Source organism: Pleurodeles waltl, chromosome 4_1 (assembly GCF_031143425.1).
Source record: "Pleurodeles waltl isolate 20211129_DDA chromosome 4_1, aPleWal1.hap1.20221129, whole genome shotgun sequence".
Classification (NCBI taxonomy): Eukaryota; Metazoa; Chordata; class Amphibia; order Caudata; family Salamandridae; genus Pleurodeles; species Pleurodeles waltl.
The window spans coordinates 1022704330-1022719810 of NC_090442.1; the positions used below are offsets into that span (position 1 = coordinate 1022704330).

Here is a 15481-nt window from a genome sequence, read left to right on the forward strand (position 1 = left end):
CTACATATTTAAGAATGGCCTCAATAAGTTGCTTTAAAAAATAGTGGCCAAAGGCTTTATCACATGACTGATTAAACACATTGATACAAGTGTGTCCTATGTGGCCAGGTTAGAATATGTAAAGCTTTTAGTTATCTCTGGCACTGTAGGCATACAAGCAGGTGAGAGCCATTACATTCCTTCCAGTATTGGTATCAAATTTAGCAGGGAAGAGAAGGCATTTTCGATCTGAAAAATCCAAGAGCACTTGGTTCTGATGGCTGTTTTCCACCTCGACCTTTGGAGCAGAACAGATATCGGGCCCTATCTTCTTGTCTTACTTGGTATTATGCCTGTTACATGGCGGAGCACCGTAACAACATCAGTTTATAAAAAGGATGATGTCTACCTTCTAATTATCACTTACTCTCAGTGGTATTACCTTTCCCGTGAGTTTTTACCAAAACCTTAGTGGGATCATCTGTTGGAATGAGTGAAACTTTGTGCCATTGTTCCCAGAGTCCGGGCACAGCATTCCAGGTAGGGATGTGCATGGAGCACGATGCAGTGGCTTTGATCATGATGGGTGATTGGGGCTCGTATGGGACGGGAAGAAAGTGTCTTGTGTTTTTGTGATTTGTCTATGGTCTTTGATAACTGTCAGAATGCCCCAATGGAGAGTCTTGAGTTGGCTCATTCACATTAAAAGTAATCTGTATGATGTGACTTGGGCAACCCTAAAACTTGAAGGAGTGAATGGCCAATGTGCTAGATGAATATTTAGATTTGTGTGTAATACGTCTGCATGTTCACTCTCTTCTGTGTTTTATACGTAAGTGATATTGTTAAGGAAACTGGATGCTTCAGATTTCCTCCAAAGTTGGGTGACAGGCACATTGCACACCTGTATTAGGCTGACAGTATGGTTCCCCTGATGAGGTTCTAGTGGGCCTGCAAGGGCATGTATATTTCTCAAAGGCTTTTAAAAACAGATTGATCTAAATAAACAAAGATTATATACTTTGGCTTTGGATTTGCTAAATAATCTTTGTTTGTGGGAGCCAACTACTTGGAGACTGTGTCTTCTTGGAATTATTTGGGGCTACAGTTTGAGAAATTCCTAAGTTTGGACTTCTTGTCAGTTAGTGGTCTGGTTAGCTTCACTCATAACTTTATACCTTAGGTGCTGTGATCTGGTTTACAGATGAGAGGGTCAATCTGAATTTAAATTTGGCAAATAATTCTGGGTTTCCATAATTCTGTGGGTATTAAGCCAGTTAGGTTGGAAATGTCCCTCAGATTTGCTCAGAGCAGTACTTTCTGCTACCTTAACAGGCAGGATTGTGTATTCCGGTCAGTACCTGACACCTGGTTGCTGAAACACTTGATACAGAGTTCCTGGAAGGAAAGAGTAGCATTAGAAGGACGTTGTAGGGTCTTTTGGATTAGAGGATGTCCTTATTGGTCAAACACTTTCCAGATCTCAATTTAAAGTTCTTTTATGGTCCAATATTGAGACGTTTGCAAGGCATTTTGATCTAACTCATCTGCAAGAAAGGTGCTTCTTGGTGTTGTATTTCTATTGTTTTAATTCTGCACAAACCAAGCCATATATAACTGTGGGAATGAGTTATAAAACTATGCAACCATACATATATTGTTTGACTTACAGAACAATGGAGCCTGGATTTCCCTGGTTAAAAGAGGGTTTAATATTCAAGCGCATAAATTCCAATTCCCATTCCTAGTTTTCAGGTTCATAGCATAACATTTGCTATTAGGAATATGCCTCGATCTTCCTCATATACAGTAGCTGCTACAAAAACACTGTAAATTGCTAACATAACAAAATAACCAAAGAGCATCAGGCAACAATAAAATGCCATGGATTTAAAGCTCCATGGACTGAACTGATAATGGTGCTCTACAAATTATAACTAATACTCTGCAGACCTTTTGGGCACCATTTTCTTCTCAAACTTACTTTACCTTCACCATTCCTTTCCGTTCTGTAATCTGCTCTTTCTTTTGCCCTTTAAAGAGGCTTAATGGGATCGCCCACCACCAGATTCCACACCTTGTCTTTCGATGTTATGTTTTCATTGCGTCGTACAGTATCTTAGGTATTTGAACAGGTATATTCACCCACAGATTTCTACCCACAGATTCATCACTTGTTGACTCTCACTGGATGCCAGACAGGAACTGAATACTTTCAAACAAATGTCATTTTTTTTTTGGTCAGCGAAAACACAAAATTGCCATTAAAGCTATCAAAGCTGGTGGTCCGATTGGCTAACATGGAGTTTCACTAGCCACCACCCTAATGTCTTCCATTGGGGACCACCAAAGATAGTACTCTGAGGTATCAAATGAATAGTTTCATTAAACCTGACTCATAGCTGAGATCGTATTTAAAGTAACTTTTAATTGGAAGGTGACTTCAGAATGTCATCGCCTTGTTGTGAAAACCTCTGGTAGCCTTTAGTGTCTATCTGCAGCAGTTGTCACCTAAAATAACATGTTGTCCATACCCGCTAGGAAGTGCGAAGTGCTCCCAGGAAGAGGGAGCAAAAAGAATTGGTAGGGGGAGGAGATGTGAGCGCATCCAGCAGGATGACTACCAGGTGGTGGCCACAGATGGCCTAGTTTCAAAAAGGCTACCACCTCAGTGAAGTAAATGGTGATCACAGTTTGCCTGCCCACTCTTTTCTTTACGCAGACAGGCTTGCATCTCCTCGGTTTTCCAGGAGTAGTGGATCATTTTGCTGGGTACAAGCCAGGGGTGTGCCCAGGACTCCTCACAAAGCAAGAAGGCTTGCACCATCTTGGATTCGAGTAGCGAGGGGTATCCTGGGATGGTTTGGTGGCCAACCCCACCAGTAAGTGGGAAGACTTGCCTCGTGAAAATTATTGCTCAATTGGCTAATGAGACCTCCCCTCCCACAAACAAGAAGCTGGCAAAGAATTGCCATCCCAGATCCACAGTCCTCAGGTCACTGAGGAAAACACATGTGGCCTTACAACAGAGCTGGTCCCACAAGGTAGACGGGCAGCCGAATAAGTCGCAGAGCAGAGGGAACCAGAGGTGAAAACAGTTCCAAGTGGGAGGGACCCACTACCTGTCTCGCTCAGGTGATGCCCAGTCGTCCATGGTCTCCCTGTTACACCCGGATCCTCTTTAGAACCCTTACAGATTTCAGGTTGTGTCTGGTGGTCTGGTACCGTTACGGAGCCAAAACTCCACTCTGAGTGCTGTGTACCGACTGTTGCTGCAGGGACGGACCCAGGTCTTGGTCTTTCTTAGACCCCGCATAACCGGAGGGCCAGTTGTGCACCTAAGAGGGGAAAGAGGGCCAGACCGTAGGCCTCCACCATTGCACCAAAAGTAAGGGAGGTAGTGGGCTGCTGTAGCGCACCCCCCCGTCCACTGCAGATTGCAGCTTGAGCTGATCCGGCCACCACCTCCTCTTGAGGAACAGTCTCAACTCTTCCCTTCTGTCCCTTGGACTACTGCCTCCTTCCCAACAAGCTATTTTTTGTATTTTTTAACTGTCACAAAGGCGTGGGAGTTCCACGTGCACTCCTTCCCTTTTGCGAATGGGTTTCCACGCAAACTTTGTGGCTGGTAACATTTAAATGGTTTATGACTGATATTTCAGTTATAAACCATGTATATGTAGTTACAGGAATCACTACTGGAAGGGAAGCTAACAACACTCTCTTATATATAGCGATTCTGTATCCATTTCTACACCCTGAAAACAAAAACAAAAAAGTTAGAGTGCTAGGATATTTTTAGTATGTTCCAAAAAGTAACTAACTCTAAATCGGAGAGTTGACCCCAAAAATGCTTTCTACACCGGCCAAATTCCATATATATTCGTCAAACGATGTAAAAGTTATAAGTAAATTAACAAGTAGCTTTTAAACTGACAAGATGTACAAATGTGTTAACCCTTTCATTCCCACACAGCACCTTTTTAAAATGCTTTCCGAGTAACGTTAGATATTCATGCCGAATTTTGGTGTAAATCTGTTCAAGGTTTTTTGCTATTTCTTTTGACAAATTTTTCTACGGGAGCTAAAATGGGAAATTACGTACCATTTCAACCCCATTAAAAAAATGTTTTTCCCATGGAAAGTTACCAGCCGCAAAGTTTGTGTGGTAAATCTTCTTGTCAAAACATGGCATCTCAAACGTAGCTGTCTGCGTTAGTAGATTTCCAAGTTTTGTACAAATCCGTCAACACAATCAAAACTCATAGGCAAGTCCAAAAGTGCCTTATCAATGGAAATACTGCCACTAACATCTATCGCCACAGTGCAATATAGGTGTGTATGTAAGAAAAGCTACAAACCACCTTTTTAACATAAATATATATTATTTAATTTTGTTATTTTTAAATTAAAGTGTGATGTCAAACCCTTAAAAACATTTACTACCAGTAAGCACTACCCATTCCTGAACCATAAAGAAACCCCTACTTCCCTTAATAGTACCTATCCCTTAATGTTAAATACCCCTTTGTAACCCTTATTTTGACCCGTCCCTAAACCCTAAAATCACCTTACTATTTAAGTGGCACAACCTTAAAAAAATATATATATATGTATGTATACATACATATATCTATCTATACAGACAGACAGACAGACAGACAGACAGACAGACAGACAGACACACACACACACACACACACACACACACACACACACACACACACACACACACACACACACACACACACACACACACACACACACACACACACACACACACACACACACACACACACACACACACACACACACACACACACACACACACACACACACACACACACACATATATATATAAATATATATGTGTGTGTGTAAATATATATATATTTATATTTACTTTAGTTAGTGCTTTATCTGGTGGATACTCTGACTAACTGCAGAATGCTTATTTTAAGAATATCTTAAGCTGCCTGGCTATATCTATTAGATTTTTCAGCATAGCCCCTGTGCTCCAGTAGGTGATATCATGCAGCTCTGCGTCCACCCCATTCTGCACTGGAAGTGATGACTGGAGTTGCATATAAGCGACACACAAGCGTGTTGATATCACTTTCTTTCTTTGCACTATCCTCGCTCTTGAACACGAAGCACAAAAGTCAGTTAACTGCGACATTGTGCGGATCTCTAATTTGTGATTTTTTTTTAAAGATGGAAGAGGTCATTCCACAGAATAGTGGTGGGGGGGGGCTAGAGGACAGTGAGGATCTTCAGTTAAATACAGTATCCATCAGAAAGAGTGCTACTGAAGGTTAGTAACTTGTTCTTGTGATGGATACCTCTAACCACAGATTTCTCACTTTTAGAATGAATACCTAAGCAGCACCCCTCCCGCTCCCCCTTCCAACCCCCAAGGGTGGATCTGTGGAATGATTCGGACCAAAAAGTCCTGCTTGACCGAACAGCCAAAATGGTCTTCCGACCAGCCCTGGTTTCAGGCCAGTAATGTTTTGTGAACATGTGCACTGATACTCACGTCATGGCCTGACAGATCTCCAGGACAGGCACTGTGTCTGGTAATGCAGCCTTTACCTGGTGAAATGGGCCCTAAGTCCTTCAGGAGGCTGCTCTTTGACAAGTGCATAGCAGGCCTTAATGCAGAACACTATCCACCTAGACATAGTTCTTTTCTGCACTGCCTTTCCTTGCTCCAGAGAGGCGATCGTCCATCTGATGGTCTCTGATATTATCAATGTAAAAATACTGTGCTTTTTAGGGGTCCAAAAAAAAAAGTGTCTTGTTCTCTTTTGATGGGTGAGGTGGCGCACAGAACGTCAGAAGAGTGATGGACTGCCCAACGTGAAAGGAAGTCATGATCTTTGGTAGAAAGGCACTCTAGTTCTCAACACCAGTTAGTCCTGAAAGAAGGTGATGTAGAGCGGCTGGGTTGAAAGAGCTTGAAGCTCACTTGTATGACGAGCTGAAGTTATTGTGATGAGCAAGACCTTTTTCAGGGTACCGAGATGTAGAGGACAGCTGTGCAACCGCTTAGATGGGGTGCACATAAGAAGATTTAGGACCAAATGTAAGGTTCCGTTCTGGAATCACAAAGGGTTGAGAGGAAAAATGTGGATCAACTTGGTGAGAAATCTCATCACAACAGGTGATTTGAACAAAGACAATGGGTCTGCTAAATGCAAAAAAGCTAATGGGGTTAACAAACCTTTAATAGTGCCACCCTGCAAGACCTTGCAGGGGCCAAAGACAAAGCAGTAATATATTAGACAGTTTGGCCTGCAGTGGGTCAATTTTACAGGTGCCACACCAAGTCACAAACATAACCCAACATCAGGCAAAACCAGACTGTAAAAGGATGCCTGGCTGCATAGATGATTGCCACTACTTCAAGAGGGTGATAGAATGCAGTCAACTGTGGCCACTCTGCCTCCACGCATGAGGGTATAGATTGTGCAGGCCCAGGTGCATGACACTGCTCTGCAATAGGAGATCCTCCTGAAGGGATAGCCTGAACAGAGGACATATTCTCATGGCCAACCGTTTGGATACCACACTCTTCTGACTCAGTCCAGAGCCACTAGGATGACTTGGTTGTTCTTGATCTTTTTCAGTATCAGGGGCAGGAAAGGTAGCAGAAAGAAAGCTTTTAGGAATCCCTTTAGGAGAAATGTGTCTCAATGAGAGAGCCTTGTTGGAAACTCAAGTGCGCAAGTGTTAACATTGCATCTTCATGGCGGTGGCAAAAGAGCTCAAGCCAGGGTTATCTCCATTGGTGGAAAACTCACTTCGCCACCTCTAGGTGTAACTGCCTTTCATGATCCACTAGGTGTCGTCAGCTGAGTTTCTCTGCCCTGGCTTTAAAAGATCCTGCTAGGTGGTGTACAATCAAAGAAATGCCTTGAGAAGTCAGCCAGTTCCAGAGGGAAAGGGCCAAGTACACCAACCCACTCTGCTTGTTGCGAGGGCCTGAACCAACCTCCCCTTGGTGAATGGCATGAATGCTTTTATTGCACAGCAAATGGCCTGCAACCCCAACAGGTTGTTGTGGAGACGGGTCTTTGTCAGAGATCACTGCCCTCTAATCTCCACGTGCCAGATGACCTCCCCAATCCAGCAGTGATGTGTCAGTCAGCACATTAAGCCATGGGCGGGGTAGGGAGAGGAGTCTGCTACCGGTCCAATTGAGGGTGAGCAGCCATAACTGCAGATCTTTTGCAGTCTCCTCTGTAATTTAAATGGAATCTGACAAGTTCCACTGGTGCTGGGCCCACTGAGATTTCAGATCCCACTACAGAACGCACATATGCCATTCGGCATGGTGGAAGAGCAGATGTAGGAAGCCAATAGTCCAAGAAGCTTCAGACCCACCCTCACTGAGACCCAGGGCCGAGGCTGAAACATTGTGATCATATCCCAAAAGTCCTGGATTTTCTGATTTGGGGGAAAGGACTGATTACTCACTGTATCCTGGGTGGCTCAGATGAAAGAGAAACTCGGCAAAGTACCCAAGTGTGACTTCAGCACGTTGATGGTGAACCCAAACAATGTTGGGAGGTTCACCTTCATTGGAAGTGGTCTAAGGCTGTAAGAATGTGCCCTTTTTGACATGGTCACCCCCACTTTTTGCCTGGTACATGATGCATTTTTGACTGAAAGTGCACTGGGTTCCTGCTAACCAGGTCCCCAGTGCCAGATCCCTTTGCTTAAAACTGTACAATTGTTCCCCAGTTGGTCATACCTTTGGCACCCTTGTAAGTCCCTAGTAAATGGTACCCCTAGGGCATAGGTTTCAAAGAGGGCCCCACGGGCTGTACCATGTATTGTGCCACCCTCAGGGACCCCTCACCTAGCACACTGCATTTTAGGCTGCGTGTCTTGGTGCAGCTAAAAGTGAAAACATGACATGGCACACAGCCCGTGTGCCCTGTCTTCTAACACTGCAGGCAATACATTTCTGTCACCCCTGCATCAGGCCTCACAGCCTTAAGGCAGGGTGCATTATATTACATGTGAGGATGTATCTGCACAAGCTGATATGCCTCTGCTATGTCTTTTTCGATTCTTAGACATAGCGAGTGAACAGGGAAGCCATTTTAAGTATGTGCTGGACACGAGTCAATACAAGTTGCTTAGTTACATGATGGCTTCACTGAAGATAGGGATGGTTGGTATCAAACATCTCGTATTAAACTGTTACTGACACCAGTGATGGATTTATTAATACATGCACCAAGAGGGCACCTTAGAGGTGCCCCCTGAAAACCTACCAACTAACAGTGTGTGGCCTAACTGGTTTTAGCCAGCCTCCCACCACCAGACATCCTTCTGACCCCCAAGGGTGAGAGCTTTTGCTCTTGGGCGGTCAGAAACAAAGCCTACTCTGGGAGAGGTGTTTACACACCCCACCCGAAAGGATGACCTGCAGATCTACATTCCAAGGCCGGGGGCTTCAAAGAAGCACCTGACTTGGCCCCAGCCCTGCCAGCCTGTCAGCGGTTCCTGCTTATTTGCACCAAAGTTGTCTTGATGTGGTTCACCACCCACCCCCCTGCTCCCCCACCCCCTGAGACAATGCCCACCATGGACTTGCCCATTGTGGACTCATCAACATCTCCTTCAGTTTCTGCTCTCAGGCACCCTCAACCGCGAGTTTCAGATAAACTATTATGCCTTTTGGAAGCAGAGCATAATATACCATTCAGCACCTATTATACATACACTTACTTACCTACCTGGTTACTTTTGCGTACTTCAAGAAGATGCAATCAACTGTACCACTACGAACCCCCCCTGTTTGAGTATACTTATCCACATATGTGTAAATTACATTTCTGGCCAAGCTATTTGTGCTTGATGCAGTATCTTCAGCATAACACAAAATCTCACATGATGTTAAGTGGACTTAACTGCAGTAAATGCCTTGAACACTACCCTAAAATAAAACAAACTTCTCTTGTTTTCTCCTATTAGGTGAAACTTCACTTGCCCTGGCATATTTTGAAAACCCCAAGGAAGAAACATGTTTCAAGGAGGAGGAGCCCGAGCTTGTGGAGAGAACCCCAGGTGAGCACTGACAAGGCGCGATTCAGAAATGTATGAGTAACTGGATTTCAAGATTTCTGATTCTTTCACATCATATAGAGCCTGAACAAATGATGCGTATAGGAAGCCTTTTGTGTAATTGCCTTGCAGCTGCAAGACTTTAACTCTCCACATATTTGCAGGCTGAAGTATGCTTTATTTGGGTGAAGGTATATTTTCTTCCAATCCCAAGACACGCAAGTCTGCCCATTCTCTTATCCCGGCTGGAGGATTCTGATAAGAAACACATGAGTGGAGAATGGGTAAAAGAGAGGTGAAATATGCCATGAAGTAGAAGTAGTAAATGCCTCTAGGAAAAAAAAATCTCAATCTTTTTAACACAAATAAAACGGAAAATAGAAGACGGTGTTCTGGAATCTTCACCACTCAGCAGAAAAACGAGCTGAGGGATCAATAATTGGAGTTCTTATAGATCCATTCCTTCACCTTGTTCAGAAATAAACAACAAACTAAAACCTCAGAGCCATGCAAAAAACCTGGTTAAATTACCATAGAGTTAAACAAGCATTGGCAAAGCCAATAGGTTTTGCCTATGTGAGATATATTGGCTTTACCAATGTTTTTTTTACATGTTGCACAGCAGCGTGTGCAACATGACTTAAGGTGAAAAAAGCACTACGGAGCAGCTAGCACTGACTGTCGTAGCGTTTTTTCCCCCTGTAAGCTGTGTTGCACAGCAGCGGCCCGCTGCTGTAATATATGTCTTGAAATAGCACAGAGGGTTTGAGAAATATGGGGAAGGAGGGTAGGAAACAGCGGAGAGCAGGAGGAGGGTGTGCGTGAGTGAAACAATGGAGAGCGGCGCAGTGGTGTAATTGCAGGCTTTTCTCATAATGCATTTTATGCAGAAATATATATTGTTTTGCCGTATTATATAGTGCAAACCCGACCCAAAGTTATTAGACCACTATACATGTCCCCCAGTTACATTTTCAATTTTTTTTATTATGCTCGGTGAGATTAAGGGGGTTATTACAACTTTGGACGAGGTATTAATCCGTCCCAAAAGTGACGGTAAAGGGACAGATATACCACCAGCCGTATTACGAGTCCATTATATCCTATGGAACTCGTAATACGGCTGGTGGTATATCTGTCACTTTTGGGACAGATTAACACCTCCTCCAAAGTTGTAATAACCCCCTAAGTGATTTGACCAGAATCACAGGAGCCAAAGCTAAGACTCGAACCTGGTTCCACAGCTAAAAAGTCAACAGCTCCAGTCATTATGCCATATCCACTCCTCTCAAAGATTGCACTATCATCTTTTCAAGAGCACAGCATTTGCAGATCCAGAGATTTCACGCGGTATAAGACATAATGTATGACAGAAAAATTAAATATAATTTGCAAAATGTTGATTTGTCTGTTCACTGAAAAACGCATTCACTTACCGCCTCAAGCATGGAAATATACAGTCTAGAAGGGAGAGCCTGCTGATAACATCTTGTCATAGCATTGTGCCTTCCTGTCGCAGCAGAGTGGTTTTCAAAGGTGTCTGTTGCTCTAGAGTGCATTAAGGACGGAAATGGATTGTCCGGATTGAGAGAGACAGCAGAGATATACAGTCTTGGAGTGCGTGTCGAAAAGTAAGGGGCAAAACGTTACACTACAAACAGAGTGGCGAAAAAGACATCAGAGCTATTTCTTTTTTTTGGTCTAATAATGCTTTATTAAGGAAGATGACTTACATTAGTACAAAAGGAAATCAATAGAATTATAATTACATGTTTCCGACAAAATAAAAAAATAAAAACATTGAACTAGAGAAGTATAGAGATAATCAAACAGCTCATACACTCTACAGGATAATGAACTTGTACTATAAAATACTTGCATTTTTATTAGGTTTTAGTAAAGAGAAAGAAGAGAAAAAGAGAAGAAAAGAAGATTAAGAAGAGAAGAAGGAAAGAATATATAACGCAATTTGAAAATCACATAATTATAGGTAGAGTAATCATGGATTATAAATAGGCAATCAAGTAGATTCGAAAACAGCATTGGCATTAGTATGAAAGATCTTTTATTTCGGAAGAAAACAAGTAAGAGGAAGCCGTAGCTTGTCTCTTTTGATTAGCATTTGGGAAGTGTTAGCATTTGTACTATCCATTCTGTGGTTAGAACAAATCAAATTCCACCAAGCGACAACCAATATTTTTGTGGTATCTTTCCAATTAGAAGTAATAATTTGCAATGCACTAGCAATAAGTAGATCAACAAGTTTACCAAGCATGGTCTGGGACTGCCATATTAAAGCCGTACTACCCAAAAATATATGTAGAATATTGGAAGGTATATTCGTAGACAAGATGTGATTGATTTTATCCCAAACTTGTATCCAAAAAGTTTTAACTAAATGGCATTCAAAAAAACTTGTGCATATAATGACTGTTGACTTGGGAACACGACCAACATTTGTGGTCCGCAATAAGCTTAAATGTACATAGATCTGTAGGAGTATAATACAGTTTGTTATCAAAATAAAATAGCGTTTGGGTTGTAGATGCAGAGCAAGATATTGTGTGGAATTTTAACCATATTTTATTTTCCATATATGTAGAGGAAACTGTTGGTTGAAGTCTAATTCCCAGAGTAATTCTATTTTAGACTTTGGTCTAACTATGTAGGTATTAGTGAGGGTGTTGTATATAAAAAACGCTTGGATTGGTGATGAAAAATTATGAAGTTGGGAGATGGTCTGTGGGGGGAGGAATTAGAAGATTGAAATAAAATTTTATAGAGGTTATTTTGGAGGAACTGATATAGCACAGCATAATAAGAGGACATGTGAAATTTTTGTTGTATATCTTGAGAGGCAAGTGTACCGTTTTCTGAAATTAAATGATCTAAAGTTATTATACCTTTATGTATCAATTCCTTCCAGGCTACAACCCTATTATTTAATTTGATATCTTTATTATACCATATAGGAGTTTGTTTGAGATTCTCCTGTGGGGAATGAGCAGCAATAAGTAATGGCATAGCAATAGAGATGGAGTGGGTGATAATTGGAGAAAATAAAGGATCTGGGGGATTTTAAAAGCCGGAATGCATCTTTGAAAGTAAAAAGTATGATTTGCGAGTGTCCTTATTGACTCCAAATGGTGGTTTTGTCTTGGAAGGTAGAGAAAGGGGACATCCATATTTGTTTCAGGACAAAAGTGGAGCGATATAGTTTAAGACAGGGAAAATTGACACTTCTATTTTCTCTAGATTCCTGTAATTTAGTCAATGATATGCAAGATTTATGTTTATTCTATAATTTTTTTTATAAATAGTGTATTTATAGTTTTTTTTTTTTTAACAGAGCAAAGTTTAACTGGGAGCATAGACAAATAAACATTTAGGATAGGCAACATCATCATTTTAATTGTGGCCAGTCTTCCCCACCAGGTTAACTATAAGAGGTACCATCTATCAGACAGTTTAGACATTTTTGATACAACTTCTTTGAAATTGAGTTGGATATAGTGTCTTTAATAGAATCAAAGTATAGGATATCCAGACATTTGATATGCTTAGAATTCCAAGAAAAGCCAGTATCTTTAAACAAGTTGGATAAACAATAAGTATTTAATGGCAAAACTCTGATTTGTCTACATTAAGTATACATCCTGAGACATTGGAGTATTCTCGCAATAAGTGAAAGAATTCAGGGATAGTATTTTGGGGGGTAAGAGATAAAAAGCAAAATATCCGCATATGCTGTGAATTTGATCTCCAAATTATTATGTTTAAATCCATAGAAATTAGAGGATCTACGTATTTTCTCTCAAAAGGGTTCAAGAGCTAAAATAAATAAAAGAGGTGATAAAGGACATCGGTTTCTAGTACCTCTATATAAGGGAAACTATTGGGACTGTTTACCAATAACTAAAATAGTTGTAGATGGTAAGGAGTATAAAAGTCTAATAAGTTTAAGGGCTGAAAATGTGCCAGTTTAATGCTCCAAACATGAAGTCCCACGAGACTCGATCAAATGCTTTTTCCGCATCTAAAGTTATAGCAGCTATAGGATCTTTTGATTTAGAAGCAAGATGGAGAATGCTAAGAAATGTTCTGGAGTTATCCAATATATATCGTCCTTTGACAAAACCTGACTGATGTATATCTATTAGGTCTAGGATGAACTGATTGATACGTAAGGCAAGGACTTTTGCAAAAAAATTACAGTCTGTATTTATATGGGATATAGGCCTGTAATTTCCGCATTTTGATAGATCTTTATCTTTTTTTAAGGAATTAGATATAACATGGCTTCAGAAAATGTACCTGTTGTTTGATCTAGTGTTATGAAAAACTGAATGAGTGATAATAGCTTTGGAATTGGAATAAATGCAAATTTTGAATAAAATGAAACCGAGAAGCCATCAGGACCAGGTGCTTTATCTTTTGGAAGGTTGGAAATGGCATTTTTTTATTTCTACCTCAGCTAACTCAGAGTCTAAAGGAGACAAATCTACCTCTTGTGTTGTTGATTTAGGGATAGATTGGAAGAACATATCAATGTGTTGTATATTAGGAGTGGTTTCAGGGGTATATTATGTAGTATAGTAGTCAGTAAAGCAGTCTAGAATTTTTGAGTCACTGGTGTGTGTTTCCATGTTTGTAATAACAGAAATTTTTGATTTCTGTTTCTTAATTTTTAAATAGTTTGCCAACAGGCCCAAACCTTCCCTTTTACTACATGTAAGTCACCCCTGAGGTAGGCCCTAGGTGGCTGCATGATCAAGGTGCAGTGTATTTAAAAGGTAGGACATGTACTGGCGTGTTTTACATGTCCTGATATTGAAATACTGCCAACTTTGTTTTTCACTATTGCAAAGCCTATCCCTCCCATAGGTTAACAGGGGGACTGCCTGTAAATATCTTTTGAGTGCAGTTTCCCATTGGGAGCAGATAGAGATATGGAGTTTGGGGCCTCTGATCTCACAATTTAAAAATATATCTTTTGGTAGAGTTGCTTTTTAGATTGTTTGAAAATGGCACTTTTTTGCTTAACCATTCTGTGCCTCTGCCTGCCTGTGGAATCCACGTCTGGGTCAGACTGCTATTTCGGCTGTTTGTCAATTCTCTCTAGACAGTGACACAAAGGGAGCTGAGGTGTCCTGCATATCCTCATGAGTCCCCTGGGCTAGAGTGGGAAGGGAGGAGCTGACACCTACCCCTGAAAGGGCTGTTCCTGTCCTCACACCATGCAGTCTCCAACCCCCTGGAGTGTGTCTGGGGCCAGGTGTGAGCAAGGCAGGATCTTGTGAACAACCAAGACTTTCCTTTGAAGTTTTCCTATTTCAAAAGCAGAAATGAGTATAAGTAGTGGACCCAAAACCCCAGACTTTTAGAACACTTCTGGGTCAAGAGGAACCTCTTCCAAAGAGAAGAGCTGGAGGAGGAGTACTGCCCCTTTGCAGTGTGTGCTTTGCTGGGTTGGGCTGCACTTGCTGCTTCTGACTTAGAGGACAAAGACTGGACTTTTTCTGTGTATCCTGCTTGTGAAGTTTCTCCAAGGGCTTGAAGTAGAGCTTGCCTCCTGTTGGAAGTCTCAGGGATATCAAAGACTTCAGATCGATCTACCTATAGCATTAGGAACAGTGTGTTTTGTGCTGCAACAAAGGAAAAACCACCACGACGTAGTCAACAATGCTGCTGCCTGCACGTGACCTGACGACACCACACAGAGCTGTGCTCCACTTAGCACTGCAACCCTGGTCTCACCGATGACGCCACCTGACGCTGTCAGCGAGCCACTGCTTGCACCGTGACCTGTGGGCCCCACACTCCACATTGCCTTGCTCACACTGCAGTATTGGTATCCCCGACGAAGCTGCGCTATGCTGACACCGATGCTGCTGCCTGCCTCATGGCCTTAGGACACCGCTCATGAGGTACACGAAACACCGTCCCGCACTGCAGCCCTGGTCCACTGACACCAGCGATATAGACTCCAGTATTGTGAACAGATGCCCCAGTCTGCACTGCGACCCGTGGCCGCCACACAGAGCCCCCTTCTCCCGCGTCATACTGCCTACCAACGTCAGCGCTTTAGCAACACCGCTGCCTGCACCGCACGTTGCACCGCCCCGCTTCACACCACAGCCCTGGTCTCACCGACACCGCAGAATCCTGTCACCGAGCCGCTGCCTGCACTGTGACCTGTGGGCACCGCATGTCGCATCATCCTGCTTCGCACCATAGCCATTAACGCAAATGCTCCTGACTGCGTCATCAGCTCGGAGTTCGATCTGCAATGTGTGTGAGTTCAAGGGCCCAAAGACCCCTGCGGCGACCTCCAAAACCGACACTAGCGATGCTGCACTCCGGATCTCATCCTGAGGATCACAACGCCCTACATTTCCAAGGTTCTGTTTGCGGGTCTTCC

General features: G+C 42.4%; 1 protein-coding gene across 6 annotated transcripts in view; it reads left to right on the top strand.

Annotated features, from left to right (window-relative positions):
- Nucleotides 1-15481, top strand: part of LOC138288372 (uncharacterized) — a 137475-nt gene that overhangs the window by 97376 nt on the left and 24618 nt on the right. For all 6 annotated transcript variants that reach the window (XM_069229936.1, XM_069229939.1, XM_069229940.1 and 3 more), the window contains one exon: nucleotides 8971-9063. In XM_069229936.1, the coding sequence (XP_069086037.1) occupies nucleotides 8971-9063 (93 nt within the window). The remainder of the gene's footprint in view (nucleotides 1-8970; nucleotides 9064-15481) is intronic.